Consider the following 21035-nt stretch of genomic DNA (forward strand, 5'->3'; position numbering starts at 1 on the left):
GCTTCAAAGACACACATTTATCACCTCTGCAAAGCACTAAGTGACATCTGCGCAGATACATAGCGAAATCATTCCAGGAGTCATCTCATCAACGGTTCATTCTCATCGTTTAATGTTTCAACGAAAGGTTACATCAAATTAAATTCAGGTTAAAAACTAGCAACTTTAACTAATTATTTGAAGGATTCACTTTCCAAAATACCCCTTCTTTTTTCCTTTTTTTTTAAAGAACGTAACAATCGCCTTCATTAAAAAAAGGATATTCATTTTCCTCAGACAACTAAGAAATGTACACTCTGTAATAGACCTGATTTCATCTCCTGGTCGTTGTGACATCAGTGCCTCTATAGGAGGTCACAAAAACCCAAAGTGCACCTGACCTCCCAAGATCATTCCATAAAAACACCAGTAATTACTAATAAAAAATTAAATAATAATAACATTTTTAAAAAAAGGTATTAAACCATAGATTACCTTCTGGACCTGTCTGAAACATACATTTGTCCCTCCACCACGTTCTAGGTCGCTGAGGGACAAATCTAGTGTTATTATTATTATTATTATAATATACCAAACGGGTTTAAAAACAGAACAAGCATGATTAGGCTTAATCTGTTAAAAATGCAACAACTGATCAGTGGGTTTGAAGTCCAATGTGGGTACCACTGGCCTGTGCCTGCAAACTCCCTTTTCTCAGTCTGATACTGTATGTAGTTACACTGAACGGACAAGCATCATATTTACAGTCTTAGTTTGTTGACGGGAGGATGACAGCACTGGTTGGAATGGCTTTGAAATGGGCCGGGCGTAGTTATTCCGTGGCCAATCAGAGCTCTGTGGTTCAGACCCAAGCAATAAGCACAGCAGCAGTAGTGATGTAGTGGTTACCACTCAGAGCGCTCGGTGAAAAATCTCCTGGCGGTTTTCCAGAGGTCTCTACCGTCGAGATATAGTCCCTGTGGAGTAAAGGATGAGTGTCTAAGAGTGACAACCCTATCTGTGACCCTGTGACACATTGGCTTCAACAGGACATATAACGGGGGTGCACGCATCAGAACGCAAAAAAAGGCTTTTCTGCTTCCTTCTTTCCCTCAGGTAAAGAAGTTGCTTCACCTCTAAAGCTCCCTCTTTCTTCTATCTGGTCACCTCTTCCAGCCACAGAGGTTAGCCTTCCATTGATGTGGCTCTTTGACTTCCTGTTTACTAGTCTGCATACATCTCTCATAAGTCACTATGTCTCATATTGTCATGCCAATATGTGACGCCAATCAGAAGTGGAATATCTTGTTGGTGACTACAAAAAACACCAGGAAATTATGAGCGGAAGGTTTGGCAGCTCTGACTGCCATGTTCCTCAGCAGATAAAGGTATTAAAAACCATATCACATCAAATGTTACAAATAATAAATAAAAGTCTCTGCATAGGGCATTGTCCAATCAAAGACCCTAGTCGTAAAACCACTGCTGCACGATTGGTCACAAATAGGGACCAATCAGGGTGCAGCATCTTCCACAGGAGCCTCCAAAGCCCCTTTTATCTCCTCAAATCAAAACACTGGACACTGGCACCCTCGTGGACCTGCCGCTCTTGGGTACAACAATTGGTTCATCATCTGTCAAGGAAAGAACATGCAGTACAATTATGGCATTGTATATTGATTATCAAGATGAGCAGAATGTGCCCTGGCAGTTTCTTGTAACTGTTGCTAGCCTCTCTCTGCTAACATCACATGTGGTCTGTAGACTCATCACGACCGGTCTCATCTTTGGTTGCTCTCAACTATTGTTAGTCTCTCATTGCTCACTCTCACATATCTGTAGTTAGCAGGAGCAACAGTGTTGGGCCAGCAGCATTAGTACCCTGCATCCCACTGCAGGCTTGCCTCTGAAGCTAAGCGGGGTTAGCCCTGGTCGGCCCTGTTATGGGAGACCAGATGCTGCTGGGAGTGGTGTTGGCAGGCCAGTAGGAGGCACACTTTCCTCTGGTCTAAAAAATATATATAATGCCCTAGGGCAGTGATTGGGGACATTGCCCTACGTAGGGTGTCGTCTTTCAGATGGGACACTAAATGGGTGTCCTGACTCCCTGTGGTCAGTAAAGATCCCATGGTACTTACTGTAGGGGTAGGGTTGTAAACCCTGGTGTCCTGGCTAAATTCCCAATCTGGACCTCATACAATCATGGCCACCAAATCATTCCCAGCTTTCAATTGGCTTATTCATCCCCTAGAACTATTCCCCAGGTTATTGCTGTAAATGAAAAGGTGTTCTCAGTCAACTTACCTAGTAAAATAAGAGATTGTTTTTTTTGAAAGGCCCCTCATTGAATTTGACTACTTTGCATGCATTCATGGCTTCACCAGAGGCTCATGCGCAAAAACGTAGCTCCAAGTTTAGCCTCTCACCTGTGGGTGCGTAGTTTGTGGCACGTTGGCGGTCCTTCTCGATGAAGAGGGCGGTAGCCAGGAAGAAAGCCCCGCCCCCAACTGCCACAAAAGAGCAGGTGAGGAGGGAGAGCTGCAGGGAGCGGAACTGCCATAGGTACGAGTCAGTCTGCTTCAGAGAGTCTGACACCTGATGGATGGATGGAGGGAGGAAGAGATGTTACACAGTAAATTAGGATCGTACTCTGTTTTAGACAAGTGTGTGTGTATCAAATGTGTAGGTATGCACGTGTGTGTGTGTGTGTGTGTGTGTGTGTATGTATATATATATATATATATATATATATATATATATCTCCTTTCAAAAGTTTGGGGTCACTTAGAAATGTCCTTGTTTTTGAAAGAAAAGCTAATCGTTTGTCAATTAAAATAACATCAAATTGATCAGAAATACAGTGTAGACATTGTTAATGTTGTAAATGACTATTGTAGCTGGAAACGTCAGATTTTTTATGGAATATATACATAGGCCCATTATCAGCAACCATCACTCCTGTGTTCCAATGGCACGTTGTGTTAGCTAATCCAAGTTTATTATTTTAAAAAGGCTAATTGATCATTAGAAAACCCATTTGCAATTATGTTAGCATAGCTGAAAACTGTTGTGCTGATTAAAGAAGCAATAAAACTGGCCTTCTTTAGACTAGTTGAGTATCTGGAGCATCAGCATTTGTGGGTTCGATTACAGGCTCAAAACTGCCAGAAACAAAGAACTTTCTTCTGAAACTCGTCAGTCTATTCTTGTTCTGAGAAATGAAGGCTATTCAATGCGAGAAATTGACAAGAAACTGAAGATCTGGTACAACGCTGTGTACTCCCCAGCTTTTGAACGGTAGTATGTGTGTGTGATAACAATCACGACACATACCACGCCTATGAGATAAGGACTCCCAGCATCTCCAAGCAGGTGAGAGAGAACGATCTGGAAGGCCTCAGCCGTGGAGCGACGCGTGGGGACCACCACGTACTGAGAAAGATGGAGGAAGAGTGGGGGGGGGAGATAGAGGGGAGGTAGAAGATAATTAGCAAACGTTTTTTCATACCTTATAAAATCGGGCACAATACAAAAGTAACCTTGAGGTTGGAAGGTCAAACACGTGCACTAAAAGAGTTACACTGTCTTGGCATGATCTAAATTCCTCAACAGAAACCGATTCCATATTATCCAGCTAGGACACATTTTTGTTATAGCCCTGGACAAGCACACCAGGTGAGTTTTGTCTGGGGCTTCAACAAAAATGTGTACTGTTGGGGGTACTCGAGGACTGGAGCTGGGAAACACGGCTCTATACTGATCACACTAATTTGACGAGAAACATCTGTAAATGGACATTGATTGAATAGGGCACAACCACCTTGCGTTTAGATAGGGGATTGTTATGCATCTGAACTCACCAACAGGATGTCCGCTACGATGGCCCAGTTCATAGACAGGAAGGTCTCTCCCAGGAAGATAAACACCTGATCACACACACAAAAAAAACTGGTTAGACCACCATTACTATTGGGATACAACGGCAACAGAAAGGAAAGCATGTGCACGTGTGTGTGTGTGAGAGAAAGACAAGGGCTGTGTCCAAAATCTGTCTTACTAAAACTGCATACTGTGTACTAATCATACTACATTCTATTTACGTCCTGTTCAGTAAAATCGAATGCCGATAGCAACACATGCTCCCAAGTGGCGCTGTGGTCTGAGGCACTGCATCTCAGTGCTAGAGGCATCACTACAGACCCTGGTTCGATCCCGGGCTGTATCACAACCGTCCGTGATCGGGAGTCCCATAGGGCGGTGCACAATTGGACCAGCGTTGTCCGGGTCAGGGGAGGGTTTGGCGGGGGTAGGCCGTCATTGTAAATAAGAATTGATTACCGCCATTCGTTTATTTTGGCACTATATCTGAGTATCAGCTGTTGTCAAACACTAGCGATTCTCTCCCTCAATATTGTGTCGCAAATTCTACTAGACGAAAAGCCGAAATGAGTATAACACCCCTGACGTTTAAACCAAACTAGATTTTTCTAAATTTCACCTACTATTAAAACATTCTATCTAAGCACATGGTCATTTCCAGGTAAAAGGACCAACGAGAAGTTCCTAGAAGCATATCAGATTAGGTGTCCAAATGAAAGCTAATTGTCTGAGAAAGTAAAGCATGTATACTGAACAGAAATATAAACGCAACATTTAAAATGTGCTTGTCCCATGTTTCATCAGCTGAAATAAAAGATCCCAGAAATGTTCCCGACGTGCAAAAAGCGTATCTCTCTCAAATTTGGTGCACAAATGTGTTTACATAGTTGTTAATGAGCATTTCTCCTTTGCCTAGATAATCCACCCACCTGACTGGTGTGGCATATGAATAAGCTGAATAAACAGCATGCTCATTACACCTTGTACTGGGGACAATAAAAGGCCTACTATTGAGAACGCAAGTATTCAGACACGGCCACACAGAGAGAGAGATGGGTGTTGACTTACGTATGTGGCGATGGGGCTGGCCTGAGCGAAGACGATGGCGAGGTAGAGGAAGGGAGCTGAGAGGAGGAGTCCTAGAGCACACACCAGGGGGTCAGCCCTCGGCGTCCTCAACCTCAGTCTCCTACTGACCTCTGCACCACTGGCCACGCCCAGGATCCCCGACACGACTGTGATGATGCCAAAGTACAGGCTGGGAAGGGAGAGAAGGTTCATAACAATTCATTCCACAGGAGACATTTGTTTACCCTTGCTGACTCATCTGTGTGTTTTTTTTTTGTGTGAGGTTTTGACAATTTCCTGATAAACTGGATTCCTTTTAAGGCAAAAGTTTGATGTCTATTCTCTACTGCTGCTCTCTGTTCACTGACTCCTACGGTCATCTCAAGCCGTTGAGGTTATCAGGAGTCGAGTGTAGTTGTGGCAACGATGTTGTGATGATTCAATCTTATCCTGTGATCCTGATGATACCTTAACATCCTGACTGATGATCCTATAAAGTGTCATTGTTCAGCGCCTACTTCCTGTGTGTCACCTGTTGGATGTCGGTGTGTGTGTTACCTATCAGATGTCTGTGTGTTACCTGTCGGAGGTGTCGCATGGCCCCTTAACGCAGGGGGGCCTCCCTTCGGTGAAGACCGCAGCTCTGAAGAGGAAGGCCGGGGCCCAGAGTGCCAAGGAGCCAGTCACAAAGGCCACAGCCGTGAAGCCAAACGTAGACAGCACAAAGCTGGGGCTGCACACAGACACACACAAAGATATTGGTTTGATAACTATTCTATAGGACCAAAGATGCATTAGAATTGTGAAATGAATACAGAGCTATAGAGATATGGTCAAAACATAGTGGACTGTTATAGGGAACATGGGTGTCATTTCAGACTCAACTCCAGTCAAAAGTAGAGCACAATATAAAAAAATAGGATGTGATATGATACTCAGCTCTGGTCAAAAGTAGTGCTCTACAGAGGGATATCATTTGACACTGGGCTTGCGATGGCGGACATACTTCCTGCAAAGAGCCTTCATGTCACCCAGCCAGCTGGTCCTTTGGAGTGTGTGCTCCGGTCGGGCCTCGATAGCACCCCTCTTTGGCTCTTTCACCACGAACAGCAGCAACACCACCGCTACCAGTCCTAATGCAGGAGTCACCTGGGTGGGGGAACAACATTTTAAATGGCATAATTGATGTAACTAAAACATGGACACATTGAATTTAAGAGTCAGATGAAAGGTACCACCATGCTTTTATGCATGTTTGTATTACAGTGTATTATTCCCTTTATGGTTGAGAGTGCATGTATTTAGAGTAACTTTTATGTTGAGAGGTATAATATCCAAAAGCTGAGGGATTAGTTAACTCACCCGCAGGGCCCAATGCCAGTCCCCTGCCAAGTCATCAACCTTTGACCCCACGATGTAGCCCAGACCACTGAGGAAGGAAGGACAATGGAACAAACATTCACCACACATTTCGCTCCTCCTATCACATAAGCCAAGACAGATAACAAAGATGGACACAGATGTATTCATTACTATGTTCTATTATGTTCTATGACCTCACCTGCCCACTGGAATGGCGAAATAGAAGACAGAGAGCATCTGCGTCCTCCTCTCCTTGATGTACAGGTCAGCGATGATGGTTGGGGCGATAGTGGAGTAACTGGCCTCCCCAACCCCCACCAGGCCACGCGTCAACAACAGGAGCCAGAAATACTGACAGGAGGAATGTGGCAGAGGAGGAAGGAGAGAGGGGAAGAAAGAGGGGAGGAGAGAGGGGAAGAAAGAGGGGAGGAGAGAGGGGCAAGAAAAGAACATGCCTTCAGGTTAAGATTTAACTTTAATTTAAAATTAGGGGACCATATTGAGACCAGGGTCTCATTTTCAATGGTGCCCTGAGGACAACACATTCAACACAAACATAAAAAATATTTAAAAATTTAAAATAAAATGCAGGTACATTTTTCAACAACACAATACATATTGCTTTCTCTCCCCAATTTCTTGATATCCAATTGTGATCTTGTCTTATCACTGCAACTCCCAAAAGGGCTCGGGAGAGGCGAAGGTTGAGTCCTCTGAAACATGACCCGCCAAACCACGCTTCTTAACACCCACCCACTTAACCCGGAGGCCAGCAGTACCAATGTGTCGGAGGAAACACCATTCAACTGGACTAAAAGTCGAAGTCAGCCTGCAGGCGCCCAGCCCACCACAAGGAGTCGCTAGAGCGCGATGAGCAAAGTAAAGACCCCCAGGCCAAACTCTCCCCTAGCCCAGACGACGCTGGGCCAATTGTGGGCGAACTATGGGACTCACGGTCATGGCCGGTTCTGACACAGCCTGGGATCGAACCCGGGTCTGTAGTGATGCCTTAAACATTGTGTTGCACTGCTCCATTTTTTACATTTAAAAATGGCATTCCTATTTAACATATTCAACATTAAACTCAAACTGCCACCAGGGAATCAAGATGCAGGTTATTCAAAAAAATGGGCAGCATTAAAACTGAAGACGAATTTACATAATTCGGTGGAGACGGGAGCTTTAAAATGTACTCATGCTTTACTCTAGCTCACATCTCTTCACACAAGGAGACAGACAAGCAGGCAGACCGAGAGAGCTTAGGAGTTGCCACACACACACGGATAGTTTGATGCCAATTCATATACACTGTATGAGAACCAGGGCTTTGGAACTAGAGGTCTTCACAAGTCCAAAAAGTTGGATTCGTCCCGAAATGGATCCGTGGCTTTCCCACCCGACCAAATAAGCATACATTTTTTTTACAAAAATGGAGACCCCTTCCGAATGGACCAAAGGTCAATCGGAGCCATTCTGAAAAGTACTGAGGAAAACAGACCCATGCTGGTTCGGATCCGAGAGAAAGAAATCTCCAACTGGGCGCTGCCAGCACCATCAATAAACAAGCAATATTGGCCAAACCATCCACAGTTACATGTCCTTAAACTGCCTAAAACAAATTACAAACAAACAATTTGTTGTGTTTCGACATATTCCAAACTTTATAGTCCATTATTTTTTACTTTCCTAAAACAATAGTCGTCTACCTCACGGGTCGGAGATTTGAGCAATCGATGCATCTGGCCATTGCATGCATATAGACCTAGGTGTTCACAGTACTATATATATATATTTAAAAATATGAATATATATATTATTTAAAGGACCCAAGCTTAGGCTTAGCCCTAGAGACCGGGAGAAAGAGAGATTTGCCAGTACTTGTCAAATGGCTACAACTCCCTATACAGATATAGGCGTACAGGAGGCTAATTCGTTCATGTTCAATCCGAATCTATTTTATAGAATTATTACATTATTCGATTATAGGAGTAACTCTGGAAGACCTAAAACATTCCTCATCTCAAGGTCAACTGTCAGTCAGAGTGTCTGTGCGCACTGCCTTCATAGGCCTGCTGTAGCTAAGCCTAATAATAGCCATACCACACCTTCACAAAAGGTGCTTAACTTTATTAGGGTAATATCAAAAGTAAGTTAAGTCGCTGTTTATAGGGAAAATACGAACAGGTTATTATTTTGTGGCATTCAATGAATTACCAACAAAAGGCGATCGCCTACCTATCGTAGGCTACCGTCTACCTCTCTGGCTCTCCCTTTCTCTCAGCAGCAGGTGCACGTGCGCGCAAGGAGTAGGCGCGAATTAATCTGTAGGCTATGAAAGACATCTCGACCAGCTACAATGTTATTTATTGCCATTTCAACAACAAAAAAATACAAAATTAAATCGGAAACCCTGGTGTGTATAGCCAACCTGCCCCTCGGAAGCATAGTCTAACTGACGTTACAAGGGTAATCAGGAAATTAGGGAGAGATCTAAAAAAAAAATGGAAGGATTTTTTTTTTTAAAGAAGAGATTTTTAATAAGAGAATAATGGAGTAACGTTAACCTTTTCAATGCTAGTTAAGGATACTATAGGTCACATTTCACATTGGATTTATTAACTACAACAAGGTAAGACGTGTTTTTATTTCTAATTTCTGGTGCTGCTCTGCAAAAAAAAAAAAAAAGCTACAGAAAGGAATGATATAAACCGTAACTTTTTTAGGGTTCAACCCGGTTTTATTTTGCTGGTCGGAAGAGTGGATCGGAACCCAAAATATAATGATTCTGTTCAGAACTAAACGATTGGGAAATCATTTTGGCTCCAACCCTAGCTGAAAATGATAGTTAGGAAGTGTCCCTCACTTCTTTGGGCGTGTAGGAGCTGGCGAGTGTCACGATGGACCAGAAGCTTATGCCCACACTCATGATCATCTTCCTGTTGTACCGGTCACCCAGGTAACCAAAGACAGGAGCCAGGAACATGTAGCTGCAGATGAAGACTGTTTGGAGCAGCCCTGACTTCCCATCATTGATCCCAAAGTACTGCTCAATATCAGGCAGAACACCTAAACAAGACAGAGACAAAGCTGTGTTTTACGGCATATGAGAAATGACTTATCCAAATAATATCTTGTGGTTATGACAACATGCTTTTTAGGAGTGGCATACGCTTCCATAGCAAACAGATTCATGATTGTTCTTTGTGTGAAATTATCATAATATACACACGACCGTTCAAATGTTTGGGGTCACTTGGCACATTTTTTGTCCATTAAAATAACATCAAATTGATCAGAAATATAGTGTAGACATTGTTAATGTTGTAAATGGCTATTGTAGCTGGAAACGGCTGGTTTTTAATGGAATATCTACATAGGCGTACAGAGGCCCATTATCAGCAACCATCACTCCTGTGTTCCAGTGGCACGTTGTGTTAGCTAATCCAAGTTTATCATTTTAAAAGGCTAATTGATCATTAGAAAACCCTTTTGCAATTATGTTAGCACAGCTGAAAATTGTTGTTCTAATTAGAAGCATAAAACTGGCCTTCTTTAGACTAGTTGAGTATCTGGAGCATCAGCATTTGTGGGTTCAATTACAAGCTTAAAATGGCTAGAAACAAAGAACTTTCTTCTGAAACTCGTCAGTCTATTCTTGTTCTGAGAATTTAAGGCTATTCCACATGAGACATTGTCAAGAAACTGAAGATCTGATACAACTGTGTACTAGTCCCTTCACAGAACAGCGCAAACTGGCTCTAACCAGAATAGAAAGAGGAGTGGGAGGCCCTGGTGCAAAACCGAGCAAGAGGACAAGTATATTAAAGTGTCTAGTTTGAGAAACAGACGCCTCACAAGTCCTTTACTGTTAGCTTCATTAAATAGTACCCTTCAAAACACTAGTCTCAACGTCAACAGTGAAGAGGCGACTCCGGGATGCTGGCCTTCTAGGCAGAGTTCCTCTGTCCAGTGTCTGTGTTCTTTTGCCCATCTTAATCTTTTATTTTTATTGGCCAGTCTGATATATGTATTTTTCTTTGCAACTCTGCCTAAACCTCACCCTGTAAAGTTTCAACTGAAATTGTCCAAGATGAATTAGCTAGCTAGCTTTATAAACAGTGCAGACAATTCCATTCGGGCTAGCTAGATGAATTATATAGCCAACATTTATATTGATGCTATTTACAATAACCAGAGTGAAACCATGACGTATGACAGGATTGGATGTTGTATGCAATTTCAATGTTTGAGTTGCTTTGTGTGTCAGCAAATTTGTTTGAGATAATCTCACTGCAACACTGCTTGGCGTTAGGCGTTTTCAAAAGAACCGCCAGTCAAGGTGAGCTCCCCCGCCTACAGCCTACTAGCTCCCCGCCCACTCAGTCTATCAGACTTCCTTGTAGTTTGACATGAGAGAAAAACTACTTAAAAAAATAATAATAATAATCAAATCTGGGAAAAAATATTATGACTGATGTTTAAGTCACACATAAGGCTATTTTACATGGGAATCAGATTGACTGTTTGGGGGCTTTAAGGTGAGGATCTATTTCTAAACACTTATGATATGCAGCTCCCCTTTAAAGAAATGTTAGGTGAGCGTTGGGTTAGGTAAATGTTGGTGTAACGTTAGATTGTCAATACCAGCCACAGTGAACCTGTCCATGTAGTTGAGCAGGTTGATGAAACACAGGACAATAACGGTGAACACCGCTCTCAAGCTGGACACTCCGCTGGCTGGCTCTTCTTCTTCCCGGCGCTGGCTAGGCCCCGCACCAGGCTCTTCTGAACCCTCTGCCTCGCTGTCATCAGAGAAGAAGGGCGTGGTGTCCGAGGTGGGGTCGGCTAGAGACATCACAGCTGCTGGAGAGATCAAGGAAGGAAACAGAATGATGAGGAGGAAGTCATGTGCAAAGAGTTCTGGCAAAAACAAAGGAGAGGGAAAATAAGAGGAAAAAAAAACAAAATGAATGGCAGACACACAAATTGCATTTCAAAAGTGTGTCATTGTAAAACCAAAGCTAATGTGAGTGGTGTGGTTGTGTTATTTGGCTAAAGGGAAAGTAATGTCATTTAGAGCCAGGGGAACAAGACAGTCAGAGATAATGTGGGAGAAGGAGGGAGTATAGCGATGTAGTCTTGTGATGTACGTCAACGAAACTAGCTTACTGTCATGTGAACATGGACAGCACGTGTCTGAATGTGCGTGTGTGTGTGTGTGCATTTGTATCAGGAAGAATGGACTCTTTTTTTAGAACGAGTACATGAGGAAACCCAGGTAATGAAAGATACCATAGATAGAACCATGAGTTACGACTTGAGTCTGGTTTCTGTATGGTTTTCCCCATTTCCTCAAGTGTTTTTTAACATCAGACAAAGACGAACTCCAGCTGGTCACCAGACTGTCGGGTCAAGTTGTGCTGACAGGCAGGCTAATACACGAACATTCTCTTTAAAACAACAAGCTAAACTGTGCATAATTAACCACAAAACTATGTCTAGAGTAGAGGGTTAAAATGCATCGTCTGTTTACAGATGGCTAAATAAAATACTTAGCAAGTTAAACTAGATAATATCACAGGCTGTTTACACGCACGCACGCACACACACACACAGTGATTGCAAGAAATCATGGATGTTCTTTCAACTATGGTTGACTATATTAATTTGATCTAGTTTGAGCAGGGTTCCATTGTCTTTGTAAGGTTGCAGAAGTAGACATTATGTAGTTAACGTTAGTTAAGTTAGCTGGCTATCGTTACGTGATTGCTGGACAGCAAATTATGTAGCTAGCTATTCCGACCCTATAGTCATGGGACGTTGATTGGTTAGCTTGTTGCTAGCAACCAGTGGCACCGTAAACAATTACCAATCGCTTTGTTAGCTGGCCAGCTAGCTACAAAACTAAAGCTACCTAACATATTTGGTCATTCATCAATGTCAGTACGTTAGCAAGCTAGTTAATAATATGTAACAACTGTATTCCCTAACTAGCAGCCCAGTAGTGTAATCATACCGACTCTCGTATACTTTGTAACATATGCCCATAATAGCTTTGTGGCTGTGTGAGTCAAAGCTACTTTTTGTCATTGTTTACCTGGTCAACGCAGTGATGAGTCGGGATTGATGCGTCTTCGCGAATTTATATCTGTCTCGGGTACTGTGTTGATGTCAGATCTGCTCTGGGGATTTATAACACACCAGCGTCAACACTTCTGAAAAATTGGTCGGACGAAGGTAAACCGCTGTTTTTGTGAGGCGCAACTAGGCACTCTTAATCATCGCGGCGCAGCCATGTTGAAATTGTATCCAACTTCCGCCCCTTACTCACATGACTTATTACAACACCACCTCTCTTGGAAATCGACCAACAATGAAACTGATACCAGACTGAACACTAAATAGATAGCAAAACCAAAATACCTTTCATTGGCAAATAGTAAAAGTAAATAGTTGAATAATACATCCACAAAGAAATAACCAGTGGAGGCAGCAACAGGAAGGTAGAGGGGGCCAGGGAGATTGGGCCAGGTATGTCCAGGTGTCAGGCCAGGGTGTCATCAGTCACGGTCCAACGCTTCGATCACACCGACAGTCTCAGGTCCTCCGGAAAGGGAGAAAGAGTAAAGATGCGGGTTAGTGAGAGCATGGCTAAGACCATAGTACACCACATGCACTGGGGTTAGAGAATAATCAATAGTGTTGATCTGGACACTGGATCATCTGACCAACACACACAAACAACCTCGCTGTGATACTGTAGGCCTACTTATGTTACTTCAATGAGTCAATTCAGGTAGCATTCGATGTATTGCATTTGTGTTAACCATGGCAACCAGCATTGTAAATAAAGAGATGTGCAGAAAGATAATCAGCCTCGTGTCTGTGGATCCTTTCCCCTTAATGTACGTTCATGTCAGCCAGGCCCAGCTTTTTAAAGATACAGCATTTATTTAAAGCTCTCGTTGAGTCTATTGCTTCAGTCCTGGTTTCGTTTTCACTTATTATTACCTGGTAAATAAGCAACCATGCTGGGTAACCACAAGGAGAATAAAAGGCTAGGAAAAAGTCCATGTCAGCCAAGCCCATCTTTTTAAAGAAACACAATTTATTTCCATCTTTATTTGAGCAAAATAAGTTTTGTTGCGATCACAAGAAAATCTTAACAATTCAGGTAAAGAGCGGCAGTCAGGCAGACAAATCTGAATTTTTGATCACAAAGTGAGAACAATTAGTTTCCCTTGCTGTTATATGGCTGCTACTTATAAATACTATAACAGTAAATTAATAGATGACATTCACTGCTATAAACCCGTCTCCAATATAATCGCATAGTTTACACAGACCCAGCGCGGACCTAACTACTACGATGCCCCCCTCTGGTATGTTCTATTGTGAAATGTCTGGGACTGGTTGTTGTTTCACTGTTAATAGGTAAAATATTTTTGAGTGGTTAAGTCAAGGATTAAATTAACTGCAATACACTGGTCTGAAATATTTTAGCATAACTAGGCTACATACTAGGCATAACCACAAGAGGCATTTCTCCATACTAAAACATGTCACAGTGAAACATGCCTAGCTCAGCTCACTGGGGCATGATTACGGAACGCTCTTTGAAATAAGCGCCCGTGTTGTCATATACCAACAGATTGAGTTCTCACCACACCAGTGTACAGGTCCATTTAAAATCAATTCAGACAACATTACAGTGCATTCATTCGAACAGAGACATTTTTATTTCAAAATCAGTTCAAAACACATCTTGTAAATAAACAATCATAAATTGACAGTGGCAATATTGAAGAGTCTTATTTGGACCAAGTGCAGTAAATGCATCTTAAAAGAACATAGCACTGGGACATCTTTCTATCCTTTTTTTGTTTGTTGTGTCCATCGCATATACAACTAAATCATCTATGACAGGGGTTCTCAAACAGTTCCTTGGGGACCTCCAGCCGTTTCATGTATTTTAACTATATCAGCTAACACACCCGATTCAAATGGTTAACTAATCAAGTCCTTGACTAGGTGAATCAGGTGAGTTAGTATAGGGCTACGACACAATTTTGAAACGTCTGGGGATCCCAGAGGAGAGGTTTGAAAACCACAGCTCTATGAAAATACCACAGGTGTTTACACCCACACCTCAATGACATCACCGTCCTCCATGTCCAACTGGGAGGGCGTCTGGCTGTGGACGACCTTTGACCCGTCAAACTGGAAGCGCACCTTGCGTCTGGCATCCACGGACATACTGGACACATACTGGGAGAGAATGGAGCCCAGGGGGGCATCCTGAGGAAGAGAGTGAGGGAGGGAGCGAGAGAAGAATGAGAGATGCGAGAGAAGTGAGAGTAAAAGAGAAAATGAGAGTAAGGGAATTAGGATGAACTGTGTTCCTTCTATTCTTTATGAACAGTTGAGAAGAAAAGGTGAGTTTAAGGCTGTACTCCAAACAGCTTTGTTCCCTCTGCCCTTGAACCTTACCCTTACACATTTGTGCTCAACCCCAAATTCTTAATTGTGAGAAACGTTGGATAATGCTCACTTTGTGTAGGGAATATTCCTGTGCTGAGCCTTTCTCCTTGGCCTGCAGTCGCACAGTGAGCATGTCACCACTTTGCTCAGACTCGTGTTTATCATCTGCTGCTATGACAACACAGTCTGACAGAAGGGAGGGCAAGGTTAAAACAACAGCACAGAAAAGAGGGTTCGTGATCAAACATTGAGAGTGGAGTTGCTGCCTTAAATTATGAAGCATTACATTAGAACACCGTTTCTCAACTTGTGGCAGTAAAAATGAAATAAAATTATACTCCAGTCTGAACTTAAACGACTTAAATCAGCTAGAAAGTATGTAGAAATGATAATGAATTTAAATATATATATATATATAATTCAATCTGATTATTTTTTTTTTCAATATAGAGCTATTAGCAGCACTATTTTGATAGATTTTTGAGACTCAAACCAGTTTATTTTCATTCTTCATCAAGAATATGGTCAACATTTTATCATTGACAATGAAACAGGTGGGAATGTTGTTCCCTTGTCATAAAATTGCTACATTTACATACAATATAGCATAAAAATAGTTTTCCAGATTTGGTGACTAGCATTTCATTGTTTAGTGTAGAAAGCAATCTAGCACAAAAGCACTCTTTTTACGCAATGCTAATATTGGGTTGTGACTCAGACAACCTGGTTCAATTTGTTTCCCGAGGCAACACCAGTTGTGAACCACTGCATTAGAAGGTGAGGTTCGACACTTTCCCCATTGTAACGACTGTGTGAGACATCCAAGTGTGCATCCCACTAATGTACGCCACTATGAGTCATCTCACCTATTATGTCAGCGATGCCCAGGCCCAGCTCATTGGCTGTGGAGTGGACAGGAAGCTCTATGTCTCTCCTCAGTAACAGGATGCGGGAGGGCGGTACTTTGAGCTTGACTGACAGCTGCTCCACCGCTTTGCTCAGAGGCACCGTCTGGGAATGAAGAGCCTCAAGTTAGGAACTAGAAGAAACTTCCAGTGTACTTGTGTAGTAGCGGTGGCTCACTTAGCTAAGCTAACGTGATGATGAGTAACCTTGCCTGACACCAGAAAACTTGTGTTAGCGCCCCCTGAGTTAATAACACCAAAGGCTTTAGCTTGGTAGGCTTTGAGAGTCTTGTGGAGCACAGGATTCAAAAGCAGTCACATTCATCACAATGCATCACATCCGGCTGTGACTGATCTCAGTTCTGGCACACTCAGAAGTCTCCTGATTCTTGCAATAAAAATGACACTGTTGCCAAGGTAACAGTTTTCCTAATTGAATTTCATAACTATACTGAACAAAAATATAAAACACAACATGCAACAATTTTACTGAGTTACAGTTCACTTAAGGACATTAGTCAATTTAAATAAATTAACTAAGCCCTAAACTATGGATTTCCCGACTGGGTAGGGGTGCAGCCATGGGTTGGCCTGGAAGGGCATAGGCACACCCACTTTAGAGCCAGGCCCACCCACTGTCGAACCATGTCCAGTCAATCAGAATGAGTGTTTCCCCACAAAAGGCCTTTATTACAGACAGAAATTCTCCTCAGTTTCATCAGCTGTCTGGGTGGCTGATCTCAGACAATCCCACAGGTGAAGAAGCCAGATGTGAAGGTCCTGGGCTGGCATGTTTACACATGGTCTGTGGTTGGGAGGTTTGTTTGACATACTGCCAAATTCGCTAAAACAAAGTTGGAGGCAGCTTATGGTAGAGAAATTAACATTATCTGGCAAAAGCTCTGGTGGACATTCCTGCAGTCAGCATGCCAATTGCACACTCCCTCAAAGCTTGAGACATCTGTGGCATTGTGTTGTATGACAAAATTGCACATTGGCAAAGTGCACCTGTGTAATGATCATGCTGTTTAATCAGCTTCTTAATATGCCACACCTGTCAGGTGGATGGATTCTCTTGGCAAAGGAGAAACGTTCACTAACAGGGATGTAAACAAATGTGTACAACATTTGAGAGAAATAAGCTTTTTGTGCGTATGAAACAATTCTGGGATCTTTTGGGACGAACACTTAACATGTTGCATTTATATTTTTGTTCAGCATACATTCAGCCTGAATTGAACACAAAAGCCCTCTTTGATCCTCTAGATGAAGTCTCTGTTAAAGGAGATTTTTAGTCCAGGAATAGATTTACTCTGAATCTGGAAAACTGGCACCTAGAAGTTAATGTCCAAAACCGACCCTGGACCACCAGTTAATGACAACTTACATCTTTAACCTGAATCACGACACACTCACTTGAGCATCACTATGACACAACAGGAAGTGGTGCTCTTCCTGATTCTTACAGTTAACACAGGGATCTTGTAGAGGTCTGTCCGGCTGCGGAACTTGAGGGCGATCTCTCTGGATGTCAGGGGGCTGTGGTCTCGGGAGGGGGCGAGGGGCTGGCTCCTGGGCCGGGAGTTTGGGGACATGAGGATGATGTCATCATCGTCGTACTCAGTGAGAGGAGGGGAGTGGCAGCCGCGGCGTCCAGACCGCTCCTTGGCCTCGGGAGAGAGGAGAGAGCCCACAGCCTTTAGCTTTCTGTTGATCTCTCTGAGAATGAGAGTGAGAGAAAGAAAGAGAGAAAGAGAGAGCCACCGGGGACAGGCGTAGAGAGACCGATAAAGTGACTGGTGATGATATTGTAATTGCATTACTGAAAGGGCATTGTATTTCTGTCTCGGACATAGACAAAACATCAACTCACAGAATCTTTCGATTGGCCCGATTGGATACTTTGACAAAAGGGCTGCCTGGAGGTGGGGGTGGAGAGGGGGAACGGATGTCTACCCTGAGAGAGAGAGAGCATTTTAGGGGGGGGGAGAGGTTACTAAACTAAGAATTGTGAGCCGCTCTGACTCGCACAAGCCAAAGCTCATGCAAGGCTACTTACTTAAACTAAGAATTTGTTAAAGATGCACTACGCAGAAATCGCCCACTATTTCCTGGTTGCTAAAATTCTAATTAGTTTGTCTAATTTCAGTTTGTGTGACAAAATAAGCAAGTATAGTGTAGAGAATCATTGTACCATCTAAACCGCTGTGAAATATCTTTTCCATAACCAAAAATATTGTATTTTCAGCGGTTTGAAGTTGGTGTGCAAAACTGAAAGTAAAAAACGCAAAAACAAAACTTAAGAACAGGGAGCATAGAAATAGCACACATAGAACAGATTTAGTGCTTCTTAGACTTGCTTTCCATGAAAATGACAGCTCTATAACACACATTTACATGTGAATTTGGTCAAGTCCCCAAAAAAGTTAAATATTGCAGCTTTAAAACCATACTTGAAATATTGTACATAAATACAAATTAAATACACTACTGCCACCTTCTGGTTGCCTGGGGTAGTACAAAAACATGCTACATATACAGTAAACACAGTAAATGAAAGCAGGGCAGAGTACACCATTAGCAGCAAGTAACTCACGGATCTTTGTCCTCTGGCTCAGACTCATCCTCTGAGTCATTCAAGGTAATGATGATTGGCTTCTTTTTCTTTGAGGGTGGAGACTTGGACCACGAACTGACCTCCTCTGCATTGTCACCTAGGTAGAGAAATCAAATTTGGGTGGGCATAATTTGTGGAACGTTCCAACAGGAATCTGTTCCAAAAACTTTGTAAATAACAAGGTTGTCAAACAATAACGCATAGAAAGTTGTATAGCGGCTGAATAAGATACCGGGTAGGGAGTGGGCTATTTCATAAAGTTTTTACTCACCACATTTATTCTGAAAAATGTCTATGGACAAACATTAAGAATAAGCTACGTGGTGAGTTGATGCCTATTCGGCAGCTTGTTAGCGAGGTGAATTGATCGTGCTACTTGGTTAGCAACCTTGCAACCTTTGTAACAGAATCTTGTTGGAACGTTCCAGAAATTACACCCACCCATCAAACTCCATGTTCAGTTCAACAGACAGGAATTGAACAGGAATTAACTAGTAGCAGAACAGACCTCTGTCAGTCTGTCTGTAGTTCATACCTGCGTTAACATCACAGGCGAAGAGAGTTGGATTCAGCTGTAAGCTGTTGTTCACCTACAAACATAAATACAAAATGACCCGTATTTGGTAATGAAATAGATTTTACAAATAGCCCAGCCCTGTTGCATTGGCAAGGCAAAACATCTGTGTGGGAGTTTTGCAATTGTTCATCTGCAGCAGTTGATGTACACATCCAAATATGTGTGTGAATGGATCCATCTACTTTGATACACTCAGGCAACACACTGATACAGAGAATCACAGACACATAGACTTTGCCAGTCAATAAAATCAATTAAAGCACATTTAAATAGAATTGACTATGCCAGTAGCAGAGTAGTAAATAACTTCACGCCATAGAATTTGAATAATTAAATAGGAACAGGAATATGACTCATTTAATAGGATCTCTATGGGCCACACCTTGTTAGAGTAGATCGGCACGGTGGTAATAGACGAGGGGTCGATGATACGACGCCGTTTGGGTTGAGGCTTCACGGGGGCGGTCGACTCAAGGTCGCTGTCACTGTCAGAATTCTGAACGAAGGGGGAGATCACACACACACACACACGCAGAAAGCTTTGATCAATGCCTTACATGCTGAATTAACGTTACTGTAAGTTGGATAAACTTGTAAACATTTGACAAACTAGCAAACTTTCATCGATGACACCATACATCCTTCAAATTAAACCTCGAAGCCAGTTCTCTTGCTTTTTTTTCTCCATTCTTCCCATCTAATCAGTGACTGATATAGGTGCAATTCATTATCAGGTAGAACAGAAAACAAAGCAGTAGTCCGGACCTCGTGAGGTAAGATTTGAATACCCCTGCCATACACCAACCATCTCACTCAGCATGTCTAGTTTGATCGGCCCAAAAACAGCCGGTTGGGGGCGGCTGGCTTGGTTAGAACTTAGCATAAACATAGCATATTATGCACGCAAATGATGAAAATAAACATCGACGCTAGCAGCACAAGTAAACCTAGCTATATTATGCTAGCACAGATCGCGCTATTGTTTTAGCTAGCTGTCTACTCGAGTAAAGACTCGCTTGCATACTTTTGTGCTAGATTGCTTTCTACACTAAACGAGCTTATCGGTAATAACTTCTCTTTTGGACGTCCTGGAAAATATTTACCACTTCAGCCATTGTTTCCCTCCAATGTGATGATTTCACCAAACAATCGCAGTGTTTTCTGGGGGGAGGTTGTGACCTCATTCTGGACCAATCATCTCTGGGAAGAAGACGTGGTCGTAGCTTTTCTAAACCCAGGGACGCGTCATCGCATGTCACAGAGTTTCTAAACCCATAGGCGCAATATTGCAAGACTTCTGGGAACACTTACGAAACAGACCAAACAGACTAGGCCGGGGTTTGGGGTATGAGAAGTCCATAAGATAGGTGAAAAGTTCTTCCTTAGTTGTTCGTTTTCTCAAAATCTAAAGGCACAACCTAGATTCGAGCCAATGTCTTAGGTAGTTGAACATGTTATCTGCGGTGGAAAAATTACCAAATTGTCATACTTGATAGGAAATTACTCAAAAGTGAAAGTCACCCATCAACATACTACTTGAGAAAAAGTCTAAACGTATTTGGTTTTAAATAAACTTAAGTATCAGAAGTAAATGTAATTGAAAAAAATGTCCTTAAGTATCAAAAGTAATAAGTATACATAATTTCCCTGGCCAAACCCGGCAAAAGGGCTCCTGCGGATAAAACATTAAAAATTTATCAAATATAAAAATAGGACAAAACACACACGAGAGAGACAACACAACACTACATAAAGAGAGACCTAAGACAAACACATAGCAAGGCAGCAACACATGACAACACAGCATGGTAGCAACATAACAACAACATGGTAGCAACACAACATGGTAGTAGCACAAAACATGGTACAAATATTATTGGGGACAGACAACAGCACAAAGGGCAAGAAGATAGAGACAATAATACATCACACAAAGCAGCCACAAATGTCAGTAAGAGTGTCCATGATTGAGTCTTTGAATGAAGAGATTGAGATAAAACTGCTCAGTTTGAGTGTTTGTTGCAGCTCCTTCCAGTCGCTAGCTGAAGCGACCTAGGGATGTGTGTGCTTTGGGGACCTTTAACAGAACGTGACTGGCAGAACGGGTGTTGTATGTGGAGGATGAGGGCTGCAGTAGATCTCTCAGACAGGGAGGAGTGAGGCCTAA

At 42.5% G+C, this 21035-nt stretch overlaps 2 protein-coding genes across 4 annotated transcripts; both read right to left on the reverse strand.

The window, feature by feature from the left end:
* Window positions 1-90: 90 nt before the first annotated feature.
* LOC110537919 (SPNS lysolipid transporter 1, lysophospholipid) lies at window positions 91-13235 on the reverse strand. Of its 2 annotated transcripts, none has more exons than XM_021624387.3 (12): window positions 12386-13235; window positions 10933-11151; window positions 9152-9354; window positions 6488-6639; window positions 6289-6355; window positions 5933-6075; window positions 5507-5659; window positions 4927-5116; window positions 3840-3905; window positions 3313-3411; window positions 2406-2574; window positions 91-1613 (listed from the first exon to the last, which is right to left on the reverse strand). In XM_021624387.3, the coding sequence occupies exons 2-12, from the start codon at window positions 11141-11143 to the stop codon at window positions 1543-1545; spliced, it is 1524 nt and encodes a 507-aa protein (XP_021480062.1). In that variant the 5' UTR covers window positions 11144-11151; window positions 12386-13235; the 3' UTR covers window positions 91-1542. The 2 variants fall into 2 exon arrangements, with proteins under 2 accessions (XP_021480062.1, XP_090049108.1); XM_090192982.1 differs by having other exon boundaries at window positions 10933-11148; window positions 12386-13173.
* Window positions 13236-14004: 769 nt separating this feature from the next.
* On the reverse strand, window positions 14005-20512 carry nfatc2ip (nuclear factor of activated T cells 2 interacting protein). Of its 2 annotated transcripts, none has more exons than XM_021624389.3 (9): window positions 19972-20512; window positions 19251-19364; window positions 18827-18881; window positions 18271-18388; window positions 17548-17631; window positions 17141-17393; window positions 15636-15780; window positions 14840-14955; window positions 14005-14586 (listed from the first exon to the last, which is right to left on the reverse strand). In XM_021624389.3, exons 1-9 carry the CDS (start codon window positions 20050-20052, stop codon window positions 14425-14427), a joined length of 1128 nt encoding a protein of 375 aa, XP_021480064.3. In that variant the 5' UTR covers window positions 20053-20512; the 3' UTR covers window positions 14005-14424. The 2 variants fall into 2 exon arrangements, with proteins under 2 accessions (XP_021480064.3, XP_036793888.2); XM_036937993.2 differs by lacking the exon at window positions 19972-20512 and adding an exon at window positions 19674-19881.
* Window positions 20513-21035: the final 523 nt, after the last annotated feature.

Source organism: Oncorhynchus mykiss, chromosome 12, assembly GCF_057628025.1.
Source record: "Oncorhynchus mykiss isolate SJ-2025 chromosome 12, ASM5762802v1, whole genome shotgun sequence".
Lineage (NCBI taxonomy): Eukaryota > Metazoa > Chordata > Actinopteri > Salmoniformes > Salmonidae > Oncorhynchus > Oncorhynchus mykiss.